The 24,754-nt window shown below is 41.6% G+C and overlaps 1 protein-coding gene across 4 annotated transcripts in view; it reads right to left on the bottom strand.

Annotated features, from left to right (window-relative positions):
• Window positions 1-9,073: 9,073 nt before the first annotated feature.
• The window catches only part of LOC139561872 (protein phosphatase 3 catalytic subunit alpha-like), a 112,400-nt gene continuing 96,719 nt past the window's right edge, over window positions 9,074-24,754 (bottom strand). For 2 of the 4 annotated variants that reach the window (XM_071379229.1, XM_071379230.1), the window contains 4 exons: window positions 22,284-22,368; window positions 16,037-16,134; window positions 13,467-13,496; window positions 9,074-9,505 (listed from right to left, as the gene is read on the bottom strand). In XM_071379229.1, the coding sequence (XP_071235330.1) occupies window positions 9,315-9,505; window positions 13,467-13,496; window positions 16,037-16,134; window positions 22,284-22,368 (404 nt within the window). In that variant the 3' untranslated portion in view covers window positions 9,074-9,314. The remainder of the gene's footprint in view (window positions 9,506-13,466; window positions 13,497-16,036; window positions 16,135-22,283; window positions 22,369-24,754) is intronic. The other 2 variants (XM_071379231.1, XM_071379232.1) reach the window with 1 other exon arrangement.

Genomic DNA, 24,754 nt, shown 5'->3' with positions numbered 1-24,754 from the left:
AAGTTTGCCAATGACCATCTGGATGATCCAGAGGAGGAATGGGAGAAGGTCATGTGGTCTGATGAGACAAAAATAGAGCTTTTTGGTCTAAACTCCACTCGCCGTGTTTGGAGGAAGAAGAAGGATGAGTACAACCCCAAGAACACCATCCCAACCGTGAAGCATGGAGGTGGAAACATCATTCTTTGGGGATGCTTTTCTGCAAAGGGGACAGGACGACTGCACCGTATTGAGGGGAGGATGGATGGGGCCATGTATCGCGAGATCTTGGCCAACAACCTCCTTCCCTCAGTAAGAGCATTGAAGATGGGTCGTGGCTGGGTCTTCCAGCATGACAACGACACGAAGCACACAGCCATGGCAACTAAGGAGTGGCTCCGTAAGAAGCATCTCAAGGTCCTGGAGTGGCCTAGCCAGTCTCCAGACCTGAACCCAATAGAAAATCTTTGGAGGGAGCTGAAAGTCCGTATTGCCCAGCGACAGCCCCGAAACCTGAAGGATCTGGAGAAGATCTGTAGGGAGGAGTGGGCCAAAATCCCTGCTGCAGTGTGTGCAAACCTAGTCAAGAACTACAGGAAACGTATGATCTCTGTAATTGCAAACAAAGGTTTCTGTACCAAATATTAAGTTCTGCTTTTCTGATGTATCAAATACTTATGTCATGCAATAAAATGCAAATTAATTACTTAAAAATCATACAATGTGATTTTCTGGATTTTTGTTTTAGATTCCGTCTCTCATAGTTGAAGTGTACCTATGATAAAAATTACAGACCTCTACATGCTTTGTAAGTAGGAAAACCTGCAAAATCGGCAGTGTATCAAATACTTGTTCTCCCCACTGTATGTGAGAATGCTATTCATTGACTACAGCTCAGCATTCAACACCATAGTACCCTCAAAGCTCATCACTAAGCTAAAAATCCTGGGACTAAACACCTCCCTCTGCAACTGGATCCTGGACTTCCTGACGCGCCGCCCCCAGGTGGTGAGGGTAAGTAGCAACACATCTGCTATGCTGATCCGCAAAACTGGAGCCCCCAGGGGTGCATGCTCAGTCCCCTCCTGTACTCCCTGTTCACCCACGTCTGCATGGCCAGGCATGACTCCAACACCATCATTAAGTTTGCAGATGACACAACAGTGGTAGGCCTGATCACCGACAACGACGAGACAGCCTATAGGGAGAAGGTCAGAGACCTGGCCGGATGGTGCCAGAATAACAACCTATCCCTCGACGTAATCAAGACAAAGGAGATGATTGTGGACTACAGGAAAAAGAGGCCCGAGCACACCCCCATTCTCATCAACGGGGCTGTATTGGAGCAGGTTGAGTGCTTCAAGTTCCTTGGTGTCCACATCACCAACAAACAAGAATGGTCCAAACACACCAAGACAGTCGTTAAGAGGGCACGAAAAAGCCTATTCCCCCTCAGGAAACGAAAAAGATTTGGCATGGGTCCTGAGATCCTCAAAAGGTTCTACAGCTGCAACATCGAGAGCATCCTGACTGGTTGCATCACTGCCTGATACGGCAATTGCTTGGCCTCCGACCGCAAGGCACTACAGAGGGTAGTGTGTACGGACCAGTACATCACTGGGGCTAAGCTGCCTGCCATCCAGGACCTCTACACCAGGTGGTGTCAAAGACCCCAGCCCCAAATTGTCAAAGACCCCAGCCACTCCAGTCATAGACTGTTCTCTCTACTACCGCATGGCAAGCGGTACCAGAGTGCCAAGTCTAGGACAAAAAGGCTTCTCAACAGTTTTTACCCCCAAGCCATAAGACTCCTGAACAGGTAATCAAATGGCTACCCGGACTATTTGCACTGTGTGTCCCCCCCAACCCCTCTTTTACGCTGCTGCTACTCTCTGTTTATCATATATGCATAGTCACTTTAACTATACATTCATGTACATACTACCTCAATTGGCCCGACCAACCAGTGCTCCCGCACATCGGCTAACCAGGCTATCTGAATTGTGTCCCACCACCCGCCAAACGCTCTTTTACGCTACTGCTACTCTCTGTTCATCATATATGCATAGTCACTTTAACCATATCTACATGTACATACTACCTCAATCAGCCCGACTATCTGGTGTCTGTATGTAGCCTTGCTACTTTTATAGCCTCGCTACTGTTATTTTTCACTGTCTTTTTACTGTTGTTTTTATTTCTTTACTCACCTATTGTTCACCTAATGCACTATTGATTAGAGCCTGTAAGTAAGTATTTCACTGTAAGGTCTACACCTGTTGTATTCGGCGCATAAACTTTGATTTGATTGATCAACTCCCTGACCAAGGCCCTTCTGCCCCGATTGCTCAGTTTGGCCGGGCGGCCAGCTCTAGGAAGGGTCTTGGGGGTTTCATACTTCTTCCATTTAAGAATGATGGAGGCCACTGTGTTCTTGGAGACCTTCAATGCTGCAGAAATGTTTTGCTACCCTTCCCCAGATCTGTGCCTCGACACAATCCTGTCTTGGAGCTCTATGGACAATTCCTTCACATGTTTTTTTTTTTCTCTGACATGCACTGTCAACTGTGAGACCTTATATAGACAGGTGTGTTTCTTTCCAAATCATGTCCAATCAAATGAATTTACCACAAGTGGACTCCAATCAAGAAACATCTCAAGGATGATCAATGGACACAGGATGCACCTGAGCTCAATTTTGAGTTTCCTAGCAAAAGGTCTGAATACTTTTGTAAATAAGGTATTCCTGTAAATTTGCTACAATTTATTAAAACTTGTTATGCTTTGTCATTTTGGGGTATTGTGTGTAGATTGCTGAGATAAAAATACAAATACTTTTTTAGAATAAGGGTAAGGGGTCTGAATACTTTCTGAATGCACTGTATGCTTTCTTTTTTTCTGTGGTATCGTTTTGGTATTGTTTCGGTATCAATTATTGTGATGGTATCGAGCATTGTGATACTAAACCTGGTATCAGTATAGAAGTCAAAACACTGACACTGAGTAACTAAATCTTTACCAATAAGCAGTAACGCTTGCTATTATTATTATTGTTATTATTGTTGTTATTATTGCAGTGATTATTATTCAAAATGGTAATGGTAGAGGTAGTATGGGTAACGGTAGTAGTTTAATGGTGGTATTGGCTGTAAGGTAACAAAATGTGGAAAAAGTCAAGGGGTCTGAATACTTTCCGAATCCACTGTAATCAATATGAATTCAGAGGTCAGAAATGATTAAATATTAAAGCATTAGACCTCTCACTAAAGGCTTCAGTCATACAAAAGTTATACTTAAATCCAAACTGGTTCTCTAGCAGATTAGTAAGAATGTCTCACCCTATGTTCAAGAATGGCCTTTTTCCCTTTATTCAGATTACAACCTCTCACTTTCGATTATTTGAAAATGAAATAATCTCCAAAATATCGCTATTTTTAAAACAAGCCATAGAAAGTTGGTTGCAATTTCAGTTTAATCCACCAGAAAAGACAGAACAAATATTACAACAAATATTATGGTTAAACTCAAATATACTAATTGATTCTTAGGGATAGGCGTCCCGTTAACGGGACATTTGTAAATCATGCAGCGCCTTATGTGACCATCGCAGATTTTAGAGAAACAACAAACGTCGGTACTGTGGTATCCCAGGAGGTCTAACTCGGGGGGTGGTAATAGAGGGGAGGTACGTGATGCGACGTTGGCTCCCTCTGCTGGGAGTACACGAGCTGGGCACCTCGACACGGATAGCTCCAAGTAGAGGTAATTAGGGGAAAGTGCCAACCACCTGTGGAGGCCACATAAAAGGAGCACTGTGGCACACCGCGGGGGAGGACCGGAAGAGACCGACACAGAGCCAAAGCTGAGAAGAAGAACCGAGCCAAACCTACGTGATTTTCTTTGTTATGTTTATTTCATGGCTTAGTAAAGTTGTGTTTGCGGACTAAAACCTCCCTGTCTCTGTGTTAATCTCTGCACGCTCAACCCAACACCCCACGGTTTACCACAGTACATATAAGTGTCTTATATCGGCTGAAAGCTTGAATTCTTGATAATATAACTGCACTGTCCAATTTACAGTAGCTATTACTGTGATAAAATGCCATACTATTGTTTGAGGAGAGCTCCTAACAACAAAACACTTTTTTCACCGCAATAGGTTTGATAAATTCACCTCTGAAGGTGAAATGTGTACTTACATTCTGAAATCTTGTTCTGATTTATCATCCAAAGGGTCCCAGAGATGAAATGAAGTGTCGTTTTGTTAGATAAAATTATTTTTCATATCCTAAAAAGGTCAATATAGCAAGCACAATTGATTTTGTATTTCCACTCTTTCAATTTGCAAAGACAGGAATCTGTGAAAATCTAACCGTAAACGTTGTTTCAACCAGTCAAATCACGTTCGTATGTGTTCCTCAGAGATCCTAGAACATAACTAGACTTCACTATATCATTAGGGGTGTAGTATATCCTATAGGACACCAAATTTGGTAATAGAGCAACGCCTTCATGGCACGCCGATGACGTGGCCGGTCTTCATTTGATCGACTGTATCTTTGTCAAATAAGCACCAATCGGGGTCAAGCTAGCTAGATAGCCAATGAGCTGGGCTTTACGGGAGTGTCCGGTTGGTGCTTATAGGTGCTAACCTATTGTGGCAGCATGCCTTTTCCTTTTGGACAAAAATTATAAGAATATTCAGAGTTATGAAAACTGGTTGTTTTGCAAATGTTGAACTTATAATATGGCTACTAATAATGGAAAAGCTAAATCAAAGTCCAACTATACAGATTTCCTGATATTCTTGCAAAAAAATGTAATATGAATGCAAATGTCTCCTTCACGATTTGCCCAAATCTACCTGGGTGACTTCACACTAAATGTCATGTGGTTCGCTCATACTTCAGGTTATCCGTCTGAAACGTTGCACATACACTGCTGCCATCTTGTGGACACCATCGGAATTACAACCAGAGTGATGGCTGGAATAGGGACCTTTCTGTTGCATTTCAAAGATGGTGGTAGAAAAAAAACGGTCGTTTTTTTTCTTTGTATTTTCTTCTACCAGATCTATTGTGTTATATTCTCCTACATTCAATTCACATTTCCACACACTTCAATGTGTTTTCTTTCAAATGGTACCAAGAATATGCATATCCTTGCTACAGGCAGTTAGATTTGGGTATGTCATTTAGGCGAAAATTGAAATATATATATATATATATATATAATAAAAAAAAGTATAGTCTTTGTAAATTATATCATAAATAGGACTGGTGGAGTTGTCACACATGCAGCTAACAAAAATATATGGAAATGTCTGCTCTACCCAAAATTACAACCAACTAATTACAGCATTACTGCAAAAATGGAAGAGGCAAATGGAAGGGGGAAAAAGTAAGGAACTTGTCTGTTGGCCCTGCATTAAAGACCAAAATTGGTTAGATAAAATTGTGATGAATAAAAAAGTATACCAGTTTAATTTAAGGATCAAAATATTGACATTTGAGCCATATATATGTAGATTACAAAATAGTTGGGAAGAGATTTTTGATGTACCGATTCCATGGCACATGGTTTATGAACTGATACACAAAATGACTCTGGACTCAAAACTTCAAGTTTTTCCATTTAAATGAATATACAAAATTATTGTAACCAATAGAATGTTATATGGGGATAACACCATCCCAGCTCTCCAGATTTTGCTGCGATGAGACAGAATCATTAGATATTTTGTTTTGGTAGTGTCCGTATGTAGCATTGTAACATTTACCTGGAGGTAACTCTGAAAACAGCACTGCTGGGGGATTTAAAAAGTCATAGTCAATCAATCAATAATATAATAATAATCTTAGCAAAAATGTTTATCTTTAATTTACATCTGTAGAAACTATGAGAATAGAATGGTTCAGTACCTTTGTGAAACATCACAGCACAGTTGAAAAATATATGACAAATGGAAATCAAAACTGGATGGTGTACAAAGACAGATGGGAGGGGTTGAGTGGGGGTAAAGGGGGGGTAAAGGGGGGAACGAAGAATAACAAGATAAGTAATGTAAAATATACTGAGTCAGTAAAATGTAGATAGGTTCTGAACCTTTGTGAAACAGCACAGTTGAAAAATATATGGCAAAAATAGATCAAAACTGGATTGTCTTCAGAGATAGATGGGAGGGGTTGAAGGTTGCTGAAGGATGGGACTAAAAACAAACAAAATATAACTATTGTAAAATATACTGTGTCCGTAAAATGTATAAAGTATGTATAAGCTGGAAGTAGAAGCCTAAGTGTTTTTGTCCATTAGTTTACTCCAATTAGGGAAGGGGTGGTAGGGTTAGGGGAAAATAATAATAATAATTTAAAGTAATTTAAAAAATATATACATGGGTGATTGGAAATGATGCAGACAATTACATTGATGGGAACCACAATCTTTCTGCAATATTAAAGCTGATCTACCCCCTAAAAAACTAAAACTAAAAACATTCGTTTTTTATTCATAGGCAAGGTTGTAGCAACCTCATGAATGATTGCTACAGGGAAAATTCGAGCATCATGTAGTAGCCTAAACCCATCGATGTTACATTGAGCTGGGTGAATGAAATATGAAGGACAGTCATACAATATGCTGTAATAGAAGGCAATGTTAATAAAAAAACGAATCATCCTCCCTCACCTTAAACAACACCGACCGCCACTGTTTTTCACAGCCTTAAAGGAGAATTTAGCTTATTTTCTTCTTTTTTTTACAACTAAATCTCTATGTTTTATGTAAATGGTATGTTATAAAAATGGTCCAGACACTTTTTTTGTGATTTCACATGTTTTTGAAAAACTTACCCCAACCAGCGAGTCACTTCCTCATCTTCGTTGTGCAGTATGGGGGATCTGAAAAGTTTTAACAAATTCCCCAAAAACACCCAAGTTTGTCATTCCAAACTTTATCTGCAACGTTATATTCCATTTGGTTGCGACTCGAGAAATACCTCTCCATCCATTCTAGCAGCAAGCTGGATGGAGAATGGAACAGCTGGAAAGGGGAAACAGCTCAAGTTGCACAAAATGGAATATAACGTTGCGGATAAAGTTTGGAATGACACAATTTCATGTGTACTAAATCTAAAGACCTGCATTATTAGACTGATAGCTTTTCAGTTTCTAAAAGGATGTATTAAGGGTATTTTTTGCACATTTATCTATGTTTGTTCAGAGCCACGTACTGCACAACGAGTATGAGAAAGTGAATTGCTGGTTGGGTTAAGTTTCTCAAAAACAAGTGAAATTGCAAAAAATGTGTCTGGACCCTTCCATAACATGCCATTTACATCAAAAATTTAGATTTGGTTGTAAAAAGCAGAATTCTCCTTTAAGCCAAGTCTCTTAAGTTCCAGTGACTAGAGAGATACATACTTTTTGGGAGGCAGCTATGAAATCCAATTTATGAAATAAGTGTGCTATAGATAATAATTTATGAAGAGCTCATTATGAATGTTTTGGCGTACACCATGTAATCATCGTTCAGTCATCATTAAAACATTTCCAAAAGTGTATATATTTAGGATGTAATACATTTTTTATTTTTTATGTTTACATTGACTTGAAATCTGAGAATAGGAATATACCACACACAAATAAACAGTTTCATTTAAGTTGAAATACATGCACATTTTTTATTGAACAGTAATATAAAATACTTTTTCATAGTTGAGTGCATGCTTCATCTGCCAACTGGTTTGAAGTTAAATTACAAAAGCAAGGCTTTATGTCGTGTAGTGAATTACTTGGGCACTTAAGCAGTTTAAAAAAAAGAAACGTTTTTTTGTTTTATCTTAAAGTATTAAGCAGTAACAAACCTGTAACTGATATACAAAGCAGAGTTCCAAATAATAATAACATTAATAATAATAGTAATCAAATTACACTTTCTGGGCCACGTTTACAAAACAGAACAAACATTTCTAAACCGTTATATGACACTAACAGTTATCATGCATTTTGAGTTCCACATGTAACCACAAACCTCACAAGAATTGTCAAACATGCTAAATCCGACTGTGTGCACTTACAAGCGCATGTTAAAAATATGATTCCTTTTCCATCTCAGATAGTTAAATGTTTCAATTATAAAAGAAGTTGAAGGCATATAAAGCATTATCATGGTGTTAATTTAATGAATGCCGATATACATTTCCAGTATATATTCACTAAGCGCACTACATTTAAAAACAGGCCTCCGTAGCCAAGGCATTCAATTCATTTATCCATTCCTTTGTTTCATTTTATAAAACATGCATAGGCAGACACTTTCAGTTGATTGTTTTTTTTACACAATATAGGTTCTTTATGTTTACTTTGTTCGCAATACTTTAAAAAGAGAAAAATGAACACTCACAGAATTCCAGCAAGCCACAATAAAATCTATATTCCCAAAAAACAACAAAAACATATTTGCAAATAATATATAAATGTAAATTCCAGTTATGAAACTCCCAAAAAATAGGTATTCATCACCAAGGTAATAATTTGCCATTTTCCAGAAATCTGGGTCAAAAGCACACACCAAATGAACCTGAGGTAAGCATAATCTGTACAAAACCATAAAACTTAAATTTTTGGGGGCATTTAAACAATGTTGCAACATTCTTTTTAAGACTGCCTAATTTATTTCAGAGCTATTTTATAAGAGTAGCAAAAAAAGTTATCAATAAATAGTCCTTACTTAGTTTGTACACCCTTATATGTTAAAAACATGTTTTTTATGTTTTGCCCTTTTTAGTGCTGTATTTTGTAAACGTACAATAGTTAGTAAGAAGTTACACAAAATTGCCATATCCAGTAAAACCAGGCTCTCCAACCCTGTTCCTGGAGAGCAACCGTCCTGTAGGTTTTCACTGCACCCCTAATCAAGCGTACCTGAATCTAATAATTAGCTGGTTGATAAGCTGAATCAGGTTACAGTAGTTATAACTGGGGTTGGAGCGAAAATCTACAGGAGGGTAGCTTTTCAGGAACAGGGTTGGCGAGCCCTGCAGTAAAATGAGCTAGGGGCTTTCATAAAATCTCTCTCTCTCTCTCTCTCTCTCTCTCTCTCTCTCTCTCTCTCTCTCTCTCTCTCTCTCTCTCTCTCTCTCTCTCTCTCTCTCTCTCTCTCTCTCTCTCTCGCTCTCTCTTGCTCTCTCTCTCTCTCTCGTCTCAGAATCAAGCACGTCATCACCAGCTTCGAGGAGGCCAAGGGCCTGAAAAAGTGAACGAGCGATAACTTTCCGTAGTTCGACCCACCCTGGTCGCCACAGGCTGCCACCACCAGCCGTGGTGGAGCGTGCCCCTTCACTGGATGTTGCTGCTGTCCTTGGCGTCCGTGCCATTGGTCTCCGAGGACAGAGCCTTGTTGAGGGAGTTGAGGCTGGCGTCGGAGGGGAGGCCGTCCCGCCTCGGGGGCATCCGCTCGTTGATGCGGTCCAGGCCCTTGGCCTCCGCAAAGCTGGTGATTTTGTGCTGGGGCGAGAAGCCCTTGATGGCTGGAGGATGGAGGGATGGAGAGGAGAAAATGGAGGGAATGGGTGATTTAGAGGAGAGAAGTAGAGAAGACATGTACAATATTTAATAAGGTTACTTATTTCTGGTTCAGAAGCACAAACACACATTAGTGTGTTTGGGTTGTCTTTGGTTTTGTTCAGAGTCAATAATTAATTGTGATAGGAATCAAGTCATGTGATGACAAAATAATGAATTCCATACAACGAATAAAAATCAATTTTTCTGAAATGGTTGACTATATAAACCATTGCACTGAATGGAAAAATCACTTGATGGTTGTTAGCAGAGCAGAGGCTTAGTAGGCCAACCCACAGAAACCACGCCATCGACATTTTAACAACATAGTTATTTGTGAGAAAAATATATTTCTATACTATGCTTCTCTCAATAGTATTACGCCAATGTGCATTTCATCTGCTTAGTGTTTTCATAGAAACAACTACAGTAAGAATACACGTTGGGTGTGTGTATTTATAAGTATGTATATAACTTAACTTCTTAATGCAGAGACACTTGAACACTTAAATGATCAATTCTATCTATTTTTATTCTCATCTTGTAATATCATAGGTATAAACCATCCCATGCAGTGTTCATTCTGCCTTTTGAAGACATTAGAGAACTATAAAACAATCAATATGAACAATTCAAAAAGTAAATGACAACAAAATATCAACACCAATTACCATATTATCGTAATTATATAACCCGAAAGACAATTGGATTACATAATCCTACTGAACATAAACCTACTGAAGAGGGTATGTCTGGTGCTGGAGGTAAATAGGTTTTCATTGTACCAGGAAATATTTACAAAAGTAAAAACACTGCTGATATATCACATAATTAACTCACAAGCAGAAAAGTATGTACACTACTGGTCAAAAGTTTTAGAACACCTACTCATTCCAGGGTTTTTCTTTATTTTAACTATTGTCTACATTGTATAATAATAATGAAGACATCAAACTATGAAATAACACATGGAATCATGTAGTAACCAAAAAAGTGTTAAACAAATCCAAATATATTTTATATTTGAGATTCTTCAAATAGCCACCCTTTGCCTTGATGACAGCTTTGCACACTCTTGGCATTCTTTCAATCAGCTTCACCTGGAATGCTTTTCCAACAGTCTTGAAGGAGTTCCCATATATGCCAAGCACTGGTTGGCTGCTTTTCCTTCACTCTGCAGTCCAACTCATCCCAAACCATCTCAATTTGGTTGAGGTCGGGGGATTGTGGAGGCCAGGTCATCTGATGTAGCACTCCATCACTCTACTTCTTGGTCAAATAGCCCTTACACAGCCTGGAGGTGTATTGAGTCATGGTTCTGTTGAAAAACAAAGGATAGCCCCACTAAGCGCAAACCAGATGGAATGGCGTATCGCTGCAGAAAGCTGTGGTAGCCATGCTGGTTAAGTGTGCCTTGAATTCTAAATAAAATGACAGACAGTGTCACCAGCAAAGCACCCCCACATAACACTTTTTCCTCCATGCTTTACGGTGGGAAATACACATGCGGAGATCATCCGTTCACCCACACCACGTCTCACAAAGATACGGCGGTTGGAACCAAAAATCTCAAATTTGGACCAAACCAAAGGACAAATTTCCACCGATCTAATGTCCATTGCTCGTGTTTCTTGGCCCAAGCAAGTCTCTTCTTATTATTGGTGTCCTTTAGTAGTGGTTTCTTTGCAGCAATTCAACCATGAAGGCCTGATTCACAGTCTCCTGTGAAAGTTGATGTTGAGATGTGTCTGTTACTTGAACTCTGTGAACCATTTATTTGGGCTGCAATTTCTGAGGCTGGTAACTCTAATGAACTTGTCCTCTGCAGCAGAGGTAACTCTGGGTCGTCCATTCCAGTGGCGGTCCTCATGAGAGCCAGTTTCATCACAGCGCTTGATGGTTTTTGCGACTGCACTTGAAGAAACTTTCAACGTTCTTGAAATTTTCCATATTGACTGACATTCATGTCTTAAAGTAATGATGGACTGTCGTTCCTCTTCGCTTATTTGAGCTGTTCTTGCCATAATATGGATTTGGTCTTTTACCAAATAGGGCTATCTTCTGTATCGACCCCCCCCCCCCCCCCCCCACCTTGTCACAACACAACTGATAGGCTCAAACGCATTAAGAAGGAAATAAATTCAACAAATTAACTTTTAAGAAGGCACACCTGTTAATTGAAATGCATTCCAGGTGACTACCTCATGAAGCTGGTTGAGATAATGCCAAGAGTGTGCAAAGCTGTCAACAAGGCAAAGGGTGGCTATTTGAAGAATCTCAAAGAAGAATCTTTTTGGTTACTACATGATTCCATATGTGTTATTTCATAGTTTTGATGTCTTCACTATTATTCTACAATGTAGAAAAAATTTTAAAAATAAAGAAAAACCCTTGAATGAGTAGGTGTTCTAAAACTTTTGACCAGTAGTGTATGTAAGGCAATTATGAGATGAAATGAAGCATTTGGGGGAAAATACATCTGCAAATTATTCAGTGTGAAAGTGAACGTGGAAGTAAATAGTGTAAAAAAAAATCTAAAATCTGTCAAAACAACATTTTGCAACTGATGCTCTATCAAAAAATAAACCTGAAGATACTTGACTGCATATTTCAAAAAGGCACAACTGAAAACACCTGAGGACCCCCAGGACCAGACCACCCCACCACTGTACTACACAAACAAAACAAAAGGACCAAGGAAATGGAAAAGAGAAAAATGAATGGTAAATAGAGAGTGGGGCCCACATACACTGAAACATACAGTATACCACAGAAAAGTACTACAACAGTGAGACTACGCTCACATGCATAGACACTACTACAAAAGGTACTTGTTGCTAACCACTTGTTAAGCCTGCTCAGAACATGCAGCAAGTTACTAAGGGACATGGGGGCTATAATGGTAATCAGCAGTTACATTTTCAGGATATCCTTTTTCTGGATCAGGAGGAAAAATTTGGGAGGAATTAGCGATATTATTAAATTATGGGTGTGGGAGAGGGGGCTGATGGGTCTTGCAGTTGTGTTGCTGCATAGTACAGGTCAGACACAGGTTATTAGCAGTGCAACAAAGAGAACAGGACACAGCAGGGCCACAGAGGAACCACATGGAAAAATAAGCTAAAAGAGTCTCGTCACTGATGCACGTCATCCTCTAGGGGGTGCTTATGAGGAGTCGCTGAACAACTCCAACATATGTAGCAGCTAGCTAGCAAATCGCTATTTAGTGCGTAGTTGAGCTTGTTCTTTGTTGCGTGGCTTTGTTTGCCCATTTTGTTTTTGGAGTTGGAGTCCAATTTGGCTTTCAAAGCCTTTGTTGGAAAAGCAAATTTTGTTCTGATTTGTTTATATCTAACGTATATTAGTGCAAAGACAAAGCACAACTGTATTAGTTGTTTCAAAGGGGGACAATCAGATCGGTCTTTCATAGGAAGACTGAGTGGGTGGATGAGTTGGTGTAGGGGCATGGGGCGTTGTATGAAGTCACAGGTGTGACATAATATCCTGCCGAGTGCTGTTGTTTTTCAGAGAAACGTATGAGTGGACACTACTTAGTGGAGGGGATACTGCAAAACAACGTACATACAGACTAAGCTGAAAACCTTGTAGGTGGGAGGGAGGGGAGGGTGGCTATATCCTAGCAGGTGAAAAGAAAAGTAATGCATTTAATACTCTCTGCCTAGTATGATCTTTGTTCAACAGTGATATGATCTTTGTTCCCCTTTGAAACAAGTGTGGCTTTTCTATACCCCCCCCCCCCTCTTTTTTTTGGGGGGGGGGGGGGGTTAATTATTATGCCACAATTTGTTAGCGCAAACACCCAACACACTCTGTAACAAGCTACGGCGAGATGGATGAAAACGCAGCAGGCGGGGGCCCCTGTCTATTGCGGTAAGAAGCAACAGAGAGGGCCGCCGGCCTAGTTACCTTCGTCTGCCTCAATAGCCTCAATAGTAGCTGAAGAGAAGAAGACGGGGGTTGCAAAACGAATGAGAAGAAGGGTGACCAGCGAGGAATTCATTTGGTTTTTCCCAGGAACCGGTCAATGAGCAGCAAAAAGAGAGAGCCAATGCAAAGACAACAATGTTAAAAAAAACTCTGTGTTTTTCGGACAGAGGACACTCATGGGAGGAGCAGGAATCAAGCGGGTGTGTTAAGACAGACAAAGAAGGAAGGGGGTAGTTAACCAAAAAGGTGACAGACGGAATGGAGCCAGTCAAATACCCATTGTAGACACATGTGTGGTGCGCTGGTATTTTGAGCTTTGTAAAAACGGCACCCGTGTTTGACAAAGGGACAAGAAGCGGCGCTGGACGGCTATAGAAAATGGATGTCGGCAAGGGGGATGTCGTGACAAGTAGGACTGGAGAAGGTTGATGATTATCAAAGGCGTGAATGTGAATATCTGTCTGATGTATCCTCACTCAACAAACTACACACTGGAGCAGGGTTGGGGGGTGACATATGATCGGTGTTTAACAGGAGTTAGGGTACAGTACATGTAGACGTGTGAGTGAGAACAGAAACAACTCTGCCAAAGTCATAAACGCGGCTGCAACTGAACAGCCGAGACCAGATAAAAGAAAAGAAGAATTCAAAATGTTCTCAGAAACATAGGCTACTAGCTATCATGAACTGTAGCGCAGCCGCGTCTTTGGACATGAACCGTCGAAAGAGCAGATGCACCTTTAAAAAACACATCATGGGAATATTTTGATGCACTTACCACTTACCGTACAACTCCTTCTGTTTTTTAGCAATACTTATCATCAAACACTTATCACCAGAAATACGGAAATGACTCTGTACTCAGGTGGTGCACACAGAGAAAAAGAAATGGGCTCGGGTGGGACTGCAAATAATACTTAGCGGCTACAGTTCTACACTTGAACAGGTCGATGTGGCTATGGAGGTACGATACATAATGCACAAGAGCGACGTACACACACAGGAAAGCTATAAGGAGGTCCAAAAGAAACCAAGTGGTTGATGGATTGCACAACATTGCGGTAGAAGCACATTGGAGACTGTCTGAACAATAGGAGCCTATGGCGAGCTGTGATTCTACCAATGCTGCGACAGAAAATCTCTTTGAACGTCACTCTGCCTCCCAACATGGCTCCTCCTCGCTACTGCATCTCCATTGGATGGCTTTGGCCCATCGTTGCATCACTGGGAACTACTGTACATGGTTGCCCCTATGCAGTTGGAATCAACAATGTGTGGTTTGTGTGTATGTGTGTGAGTATATTTGTGTGTGTGTGTGTGTGTGTGTGTGTGTGTGTGTGCGTGCGTGTGCGTGTGCGTGTGTGTGTGTGTTTGAGATAAAGTTATAGACTACTGTTTATAGGGCAAACATGTAGCATTTCTGTGGTAAACTTCGGGAGAAGTGAACCCAGAAATAGATGTCGACGGTTGAGAGCAGTAGAGGTTCGAAAACATGACTTAAATTCACTGTAGGCCTACATTCTAAAACACCTGATAGAGGAGACTTAAACTGACCAAGAGAACCAAAGAGAGGAGAATGAAGTTCTTTGGATTTCTGCCTTGTTTGTGGGTGACAAGGTAGATAATATGTATCCCCTTTCATACACGGTTGTTTATGTCAATTCCAATTCATCCTTTGCATCTTACTCGGTACCTAGCCTTCCCTGACATCTTAAAAATCACTTCAAATTTGTCAAATCAAAGGACATGATTTTGTTCTATTTAAAATAAATTCAAATTCTAAATTGTCTATGTTATAGCCTGATTCCGTCGGTAGATTATTCAATTCCACTTGTCATCTTTGGAAGAAATGTCTTCCCTGTGGAAAAGCATCTTATAATGCTAGTCTGTCACGTAAAGGAGATCGATTGTCAGACTGTTTTTGGGAGTGTTTGGAATTCAACATGGGAGGGTGAATTCTACAATATTCTCACAAAACACTGCTGACACAATACTTGCACAACAGATTATACCTGTGGTTTCTAGGGAAAGAGGAGAAAGAAGAAGACAGAGACAATATTTGAGATATAACCAGTAGATTTCAGAGAGAAAGGTGGAGAGAGAGGGGGGGGGTAAGGAAAGCAAGACAGCATTAAGAGACAATGGCGAAAAACTTCTAACATTTTATGACGGTATTATCTAAAACCAACATCAGAGAAAGGGACAAAGCTTTGCAGTACTTAGATATTAGCTTATTCTAGGGTAACTTTGCTGCAGTAATGTTTATATTGAATACAGATAGTTACATTGTATTTCCCACTGCTGCAACTGTGTTCTATGACATAAAAGTCGTAAAGAAATATACCGGGTTTAATTAAGAGAAAATGTCCTGAGAGAAAGAAAATGTGCGAAATAAGTATCAGGTAACTGCTTGTCTTTGAGGTAGATGCGTTGCTAATTAAATATTTGTATAAGTGTGTATTGATGGGGGCGGAACACGGTGGCCTGGGGAGTGTGAGGGGTGTTGTGGGCTAGGCATGGAGGTCCAGCGTGTGTGTTGTGGGGCGTACCATTCTGGAGCTTCTCCTTGCCTCCTGACAGCACTCCACTGGGCAGCATGCCGGTGGGGGTCAGCCCTTTCAGTGTCAACACACTCTCACTCTCCTCCCTGCAGGGACAACAAACAAAGAAATGGAACTGGATTCAACTAACCATGAAGCTGTTTATTAGCTCAATGTTTATGAAAGTTCTTGCTCCTGTTGCTTCAGCTGTATGAAATGACAATCAAGCCATGAACTTTCTTCTTCAGTCTCTTGACCACGATGATTCAGGATGTTGTTTTTAAATTGCTCGTTTTTTTGCTGTTGTTATTGCTTGACATCACTTTGAAATGTCTTTATTTAATGAATAGTGCTATAAAAGTTTAATAAATTATTATTATTATCTATTGGGAGTTGAACCAGGAAGTGAGAGTTTAAACAGAAAAGGAGCACTGAACAGGAAGAGTTGAGACACAGGAAGAGCTTTTCACTATTTAAAAAGTAACTGTCCAGTGTTTCAAGATTTCTATGAAATATGACCTATAATAAATAAACATTTGAGTGAAATAGTTTTCCTTACAAAAAATGGTAATTAAGTTTGTTAAAAAGCATATTTCCTGTGTTTGAATAATGTAGTCGTGCCCCAACAACAGAATGGTGTGGGCGTATACCAGTCATTCAAAAATATTCATTCGAGTAGACCGCTGATTGGCCAGCTCAGCCAATGAGCCAACATGACATCATGTTTGAAACAGTCTGTTTGAGATACAAGTGTCACACCCTGACCTTAGAGAGCCTTTTTATGTCTCTATTTGGTTTGGTCAGGGTGTGATTTGGGGTGGGCATTCTATGTTTTTGTATTTCTATGTTTTGGCCGGGTATGGTTCTCAATCAGGGACAGCTGTCTATCGTTGTCTCTGATTGGGAACCATACTTAGGTAGCCCTTTTCCCTCCTTTCAGTGTGGGAAGTTGTCTTTGTTTGTGGCACTATAACCTTAAGCGTCACGGTCGTTTTTGTATTATTTATTGTTTTTGTCGACGTCATCAATAAAAAGGAATATGTACGCTCACCACGCTGCGCTTTGGTCTACTTCCTTTGATGTTCGTGACAACAAGTTTGAGGTGTTTCTTCTCCAATTTAGGCTTTGGCCACAAATACGTGCATAGGATGAGTCAACAACAGAATATTAACTTTTAAAAGTGAGAATTTCACTGGACAGTTACTTTAAGAGATAATTGGGGACGAGGTTGGTCGACGCGCCATGCCAAAAATAAGTATTTAATCAAATACAGTATACGTTAATTAGTAATACATAAAGAATTTTGGCCTACGGTAAAAGGTTTTCATTGAAGCCTAATTCAAATCAAATCCAATTGTATTTGTCACATGAGCCAAATACAACCTTAACGTGAAATGCTTACTTACAAGCCCTTAACCAACAATGTAGTTCAAGAAATAGAGTTAATAAAATATTTACTAAATAGTGACTATGCTTAGATAATAAACAGCGAGTAGCAGCAGTATAAAAACAAAAGGGGGTAGGGTTCAATGTAAATAGTCCGGGTGGCCATTTGATTAGTTTAGTTGTTCAGCAGTTTTATGGCTTGGGCGTGGAAGCTGTTAAGGAGCCTTTGGTCCTAGACTTGGCACTCCGGTACCACTTGGTAGCAGAGAGAACAGTCTATGACTTGGGTGACTGGAGTCTTTGACAATTTGTTGGGCCTTCCTCTGACACCGCCTAGTATATACAGTTGAAGTCGGAAGTTTACATACGCCTTAGCCAAATACATTTAAACTCAGTTTTTCACAATTCCTGACATTTAATCCTAGTAAAAATTCCCTGTCTTAGGTCAGTTAGGATCAACACTTTATTTTAAGAATGTGAAATGTTTCTAATAGTAGTGATTTATTTCAGCTTTTATTTTCTTCATCACATTCCCAGTTGGTCAGAAGTTAACATACACTCAATTAGTATTTGGTAGCATTGCCTTTAAAATGTTTAACTTGGGTCAAACGTGTCGGGTAGCCTCCGCAAGCTTCCCACATTAAGTTGGGTGAATTTTGGCCCATTCCTCCTGACAGAGCTGGTGTAACTGAGTCAGGTTTGTAGGCCTCCTTGCTCGCACACGCTTTTTCAGTTCTGCCCACACATTTTCTGTAGGACTGAGGTCAGGGCAATGTGATGGCCACTCCAATACCTTGACTTTGTTGTCCTTAAGCCATTTTGCCACAACTTTGGAAATATGCTTGGGGTCATTGTCCATTTGGAAGACCCATTTGTGACCAAGCTTTAACTTCCTGACTGATGTCTTGAGATGTTGCTTCAATATATCCACCAAATTTTCCGCCCTCATGATGCCATCTATTTTGTGAAGTGCACCAGTCCCTCCTGCAGCAAAGCACCCCCACAACATGATGCTGCCACGCCCGTTCTTCACGGTTGGGATGGTGTTCTTCAGCTTGCAAGCCGCCCCCTTTTTCCTCCAAACATAACGATGGCATTATGGCGAAACAGTTCTATTTTTCCTTCACCAGACCAGAGGACATTTCTCCAAAAAGTATGATCTTTGTCCCCATGTGCAGTTGCAAACCGTAGTCTGGCTTTTTTATGACGGTTTTGGAGCAGTGGTTTCTTCCTTGCTGAGCGGCCTTTCAGGTTATGTCGATATAGGACTCGTTTTACTGTGGATATAGATCACTTTGTACCTGTTTCCTCCAGCTTCTTCACAACGTCCTTTGCTGTTGTTCTGGGGTTGATTTGCACATTTCGTACCAAAGTACGTTCATCTCTAGGAGACAGAACGCGTCTCCTTCCTGAGCGGTATGACGGCTGCGTGGTCCCATGGTGTCTTTTCTTGGTACTATTGTTTGTGCAGATGAACGTGGTACCTTCAGGCGTTTGCAAATTGCTCCCAAGGATGAACCAGACTTGTGGAGGTCTACAATTCTTTCTCTGAGGTCTTGGCTTATTTCTTTTGATTTTCCCATGATGTCAAGCAAAGAGGCACTGAGTTTGACACTAGGCCTTGAAATACATCCACAGGTACACCTCCAATTGACACAAATTATGTCAATTAGCCTATCAGAAGCTTCTAAAGCCATGACATAATTTTCTGGAATTTTTCAAGCTGTTTAAAGGCACAGTCAACTTAGTGTATGTCAACTTCTGACCCACTGGAATTGTGAGACAGTGAATTATAAGTGAAATAATCTGTCTGTAAACAATTGTTGGAAGAATTACTAGATGTCCTAACCGACTTGCCAGAACTATAGTTTGTTAACAAGAAATTTGTGGAGTGGTTGAAAAACGAGTTTTAATGACTCCAACATAAGTGTATGTAAACTTCCGACTTCAACTGTAGGTCCTGGATGTCAGGAAGCTTGGCCCCAGTGATGGTAGTGCGTACGGCCCAGTACCTCTGTAGCGCCTTCCGGTCAGATGCTGAGCAGTTGCCATACCAGGCGGTAATGCAACCAGTCAGGATGCTCTCGCTGGTGAGTCTGTAGAACTTTTTGAGGATCTGGGGACCCATGCCAAATCTTTTCAGTCTCCTGAGGGGGAAGAGGTGTTGTCGTGCCCTCTTCATAACTTTCTTGGTGTGTTTGGACCATGATAGTTTGTTGGTGATGTGGACACCAAGGAACTTGAAACTCTCGACCCACTCCACTTCAGTCCCGTCGATGTTAATTGAGGCGTGTTTGGCCAGTCCACGATCAGCTCCTTTGTCTTGCTCACATTGAAAGGTTGTCTCTGACCTCCTCCCTATAGGCTGTCTCATCGTTGTCAGTAATCAGGACTACCACTGTTGGGTCGTTAGCAAACTCAATGATGGGTGACCAGGGAGTTCAGGAGGGTATTAAGCATGCACCCCTGAGGGGCCCCAGTTTTGTTGCATATGTGTTGTTGCCTACCCTTACCACCTGGGGGCAGCCCGTCAGGAAGTCCAGGATTCAGTTGCAGAGGGAGGTTTTTAGTCCCAGGGTCCTTAGCTTGGTGATGAGTTTTGTGGGCACTATGGTGTTGAACGCTGATCTGTAGTCAATGAACAGCATTCTCACATAGGTGTTCCTTTTGTCCAAGTGGGAAAGGGCAGTGTGGAATGCGATTGAGATTGCGTCATCTGTGGATTTGTTGGGGTGGTATGCGAATTGGAGTGGGTCTAGGGTGTCTGGCATGATGGTGTTGATGTGAGTCATGACCATCCTTTCAAAGCACTTCATGGCTACCGACTTGAGTGCTACGGGGCGGTAATCACTTAGGCAGGTTACCTTTGCTATTATGGGCACAGGGACTATGGTGGTCTGTTTAAAATATGTAGGTATTACAGACTTGGCCAGGGAGAGGTTGAAAATGTCAGTGAAGACACTTGCCAGTTGGTCCAGGCATGCTATGAGTACATGTCCTGGTAATCCATCTGGCCCCACGGCATTGTAAATGTTGACCTGTTTAAAGGTCTTGCTCACATCGGCTACGGAGAGCGTGATCTCACAGTTGTCCGGAACAGCTGGTGCTCTCATGCATGCTTCAGTATTTCATGCCTCAAAGCGAGCATAAAAGGCATTTAGCTCGTCTGGTATTCTTCTAGTTGTGAGTTTGTTATTAAGTCACATGATTTTGAACTTTCAAATAGCTATCCTGTCAAGTACAATGTGCTGACTTCTGCCTACGATCATGTAACTGGGCACATATTATAAAATACATAAACATACAGTGCATTTGTAAAGTATTCAGACCCTTTGACTTTTTCCACATTTTGTTATGTTACAGCCTTATTCTAAAATTGATTCAATAGCTTTTTTCCCTCATCAATCTACAAACAATACCCCATAATGACAAAGTAAAAACAGATTTTTAGAAATGTTTTCAAAAATATGAAATATCACATTTACATAAGTATTCACACCCTTTACTCAGTACTTTGTTGAAGCACCTTTGGCAGCGATTACAACCTTGAGTCTTCTTGGGTCTTCTTGGCTACAAACTTGGCACACCTGTATTTGGAGAGTTTCTCCCATTCTTCTCTGCAGATCCTTTCAAGCTCTGTCAGATTGGATGGGGAGCATCGCTGCACAGCTATTTTCAGGTCTCTCCAGAGATGTTAGATCAGGTTCAAGTCCGGGCTCTGGCTGGGCCACTCAAGGACATTCAGAGACTTGTCCTGAAGCCACTCCTGCGCTGTCTTGGCCGTGTGCTTGGAGTCATTGTCACATTGGAAGGTACACCTTCGCCCCAGTCTGAAGTCCTGAGTGCTCTGGAGCAGGTTTTCATCAAGGATCGCTCTGTACTTTGCTCCGTTCATCTTTCCCTCGATCCTGACTAGTCTCCCAGTCCATGCCGCTGAAAAACATCCCCACAGCATGATTCTGCCACCACCATACTTCACCGTAGGGATGGTACCAGGTTTTCTCCAGATGTGACGCTTGGCATTCAGGCCAAAGAGTTCAATCTTGGTTTCATCAAACCAGAGAATCTTGTTTCTCAAGATCTGAGAGTCTTTACGTGCCTTTTGATAAACTCCAAGCGGGCTGTCATGTGCCTTTTACTGAGGACTTGCTTCCGTCTGGCCACTACCATAAAGGCCTGATTGGTGGAGTGCTGCAGAGATGGTTGTTGTTCTGGAAGATTCTCCCATCTCCACAGAGGAACTGTGGAGCTCTGTCAGAGTGACCATCTGGTTCCTGGTCACCTCCCTGACCAAGGCCCTTCTCCCCCGATTGCTCAGTTTGGCCGGGTGGCCAGCTCTAGGAAGAGTCTTGGTGGTTCCAAACTTCTTCCATTTAAGAACGATGGAGGCCACTGCGTTCTTGGGGACCTTCAATGCTGCAATGTTTTTTGGTATCCTTCCCCAGATCTGTGCCTCGACACAATCCTGTCTCGGAGCTCTACGGACAATTCCTTCAACCTCATGGCTTGTTTTTGGCTGATATGCACTGTCAACTGTGGGACCTTATATAGACAGGTGTGTGCCTTTCCAAATCATGTCAAATCAATTGAATTTACCACAGGTGGACTCCAATCAAGTTGTAGAAACATCAAGGATGATCAATGGAAACAGGATCCACCTGAGCTCAATTTTGAGTCTTATAGCAAAACATCTGAATACTTATGTAAAGAAGGTAACTTTTTTTTCTCGCTTTGTCATAATGGGATATTGTATGTAGACTGATTAATTAATTTAATACATTTTAGAATAAGGCTGAATACTTTCCCGAATGCACTGTAGGTAGATAGGAACTGCACACCTAGACATGCATCGATGATTCCCAATAAATACCTGAGGACAGAGAATACCCTGGCCATCTTGCCAATGGCACGGATCTTGTTCCGGATTACTTCCTTGCGTGCAGAGGCTGTGGCACCTAAAACACACACAAACACACACACACACACACACAGTTGTCAGGGTCAGACATTCAGGCCGTTTCCAACCAGCACTGCTTATCTGGGTGAGGCATTTTCTTTAAGGTGTCTTCACTACCATACATGAGCTGGTAAAACCTAACACTAAGTTGTGCTTTTTGTCTACGTATGTGTGTGAGTGACTACTACCGATAGAAAGGAATCCTACCCTAAATGTTTATGTAACATTTATTTGACACTTGAATCATTGAGCAGATGTTTTTAGCACAGGAGTCATTTATAGTAAATGTGGGCCTCACAACAAAATCATACCACATAAGAAAATTATACTACATCAAAATACAGGTGGAGTGTGAGAGATGGAAATTAACGCGAGTGCTTAGAAATATATGGAGAGAGAGAGAGAGAGAGAACAGTGAAAGACTCTAGTGGAGTGTGTTCCTTTGAACGGACCACTAGGGGGAGTATTGAGTATCCCTGCGCATGGGTGATGTCTTTTCTTGTTAAGATATACACTGAACAAAAATATAAACGCAACATGCAACAATTTCAAAGATTTTACTGAGTTACAGTTCATATAAGGAAACAAATCATAAAAAATAAATTCATTAGACCCTAATCTGTGGATTTCAAATGACTGGGAATACAGATATGCATCTGTTGGTCACAGATACCTTTAAAAAAAAGATAGTGGCGTGGATCAGAAAACCAGTCAGACCACCATTTTCCTCATGCAGCGTGACACATCTCCTTCACATAGAGTTGATCAGGCTGTTGATTGTGGCCTGTGGAATGTCCCACTCCTCTTCAATGGCTGTGTGAAGTTGCTGGATGTCTGGTGGGAACTGCAACTCACTGTCGCACAATGTCGATCCAGAGCATCCCAAACCTGCTCAATAGGTGACATGTCTGGTGAGTTTGCAGGCCATGGAAGAACTGGGACGTTTCAGCTTCCAGGAATTGTGTACAGATCCTTGCGACACGGGACCGTGCATTATCATGCTGAAACATGAGGTGATGGCGGCAGATGAATGGCACGACAATGGGCCTCAGGATCCCGACACGGTATCTCTGTGCATTCAAATTGCCATAGAAAAAATGCAATTGTGTTCGTTGTCCGTAGCTTATGCTTGCCCATACCATAACCCCACCGCCACCATGGGGTAAACTGCTCGCCAACACGACGTCATACTGTCTACTCTTCTCCAGTGTGCCAGTGGCCATCGAAGGTGAGCATTTGCCCATTGAAGAAGTCGGTCACGACGCCGAACAGCAGTCAGGTCAAGACCCTGGTGAGGACGACGAGGACGCAGATGAGCTCCTCTGAGACGGTTTCTGACAGTTTGTGCAGAAATTCTTTGGTTGTGCAAACCCACCAGTTTCATCAGCTGTCCGGGTGGCTGGTTTCAGACGATACTGCAGGTGAAGAAGCCGAATGTGGAGGTCCTGGGCTGGCGTGTTTACACGTCTTCTGCGGTTGTGAGGCCGGTTGGACGTACAGTCAAATTCTCTCAAATTACGTTGGAGGCGGCTTATGGTAAATAAATGATCTGGCAACAGCTCTGGTGGACATTCCTGCAGTCAGCATGGCAACTGCACACTCCCTCAAACTGGAGACATCTGTGGCATTGTGTTGTGTAAATAAAACTGCACGTTTTAGGAACTCCCGAGTGGAGCAGTGGTCTAAGGCACTGCATCGCAGTGCTAGCTGTGCCACTAGAGTTTCTGGGTTCGAGTCCAGGCTCTGTAGCTGCCGGCTGCGACCGAGAGACCCATGGGGCGGCGCACAATTGGCCCAGAGTCGCCCGGGTTAGGGGAAGGTTTGGCCGGCAGGGATGTCCTTGTCCCATCGTACACTAGTGACTCCTGTGGCGGGCCGGGCGCAGTGCACGCTAACTCGGTCGCCAGCTGCACGGTGTTTCCTCCGACACATTGATGCGGCTGGCTTCCGGGTTAAGTGGGCATTGTGTCAAGAAGCGGTGTGGGTCGTGTTTCGGAGGACGCATGGCTCTCGACATTCGCCTCTCCCGAGTCCATACGGGAGTTGCAGCAATGGGACAAGACTGTAACTATCAATTGGGGAGAAAAATGGGTAAAAAGTAAAATAATAATAATAATAACTGCACATTTTAGAGTGGCCTTTTATTGTCCCCAGCACAAAGTGCATCTGTGTAATGATCATGCTGTTTAATCAGCTTCTTGATATGCCACACCTGTCAGGTGGATGGAGTATCTTTGTAAAAGAGAAATGCTCACTGCCAGGGATGTAAACCAATTTGTGCACACAATTTTAGCGAAATAAGTTCTTTCTGCGTATGGAAAATTCCTGGGATCTTTCATTTCATCTCATGAAACATGGGTCCAACACTTTACATGTTGCGTTTA

Source organism: Salvelinus alpinus, chromosome 31 (assembly GCF_045679555.1).
Source record: "Salvelinus alpinus chromosome 31, SLU_Salpinus.1, whole genome shotgun sequence".
Lineage (NCBI taxonomy): Eukaryota > Metazoa > Chordata > Actinopteri > Salmoniformes > Salmonidae > Salvelinus > Salvelinus alpinus.
Note: the sequence above shows the minus strand (reverse complement) of the source record. Positions and strands in the feature narration are given on the sequence as shown.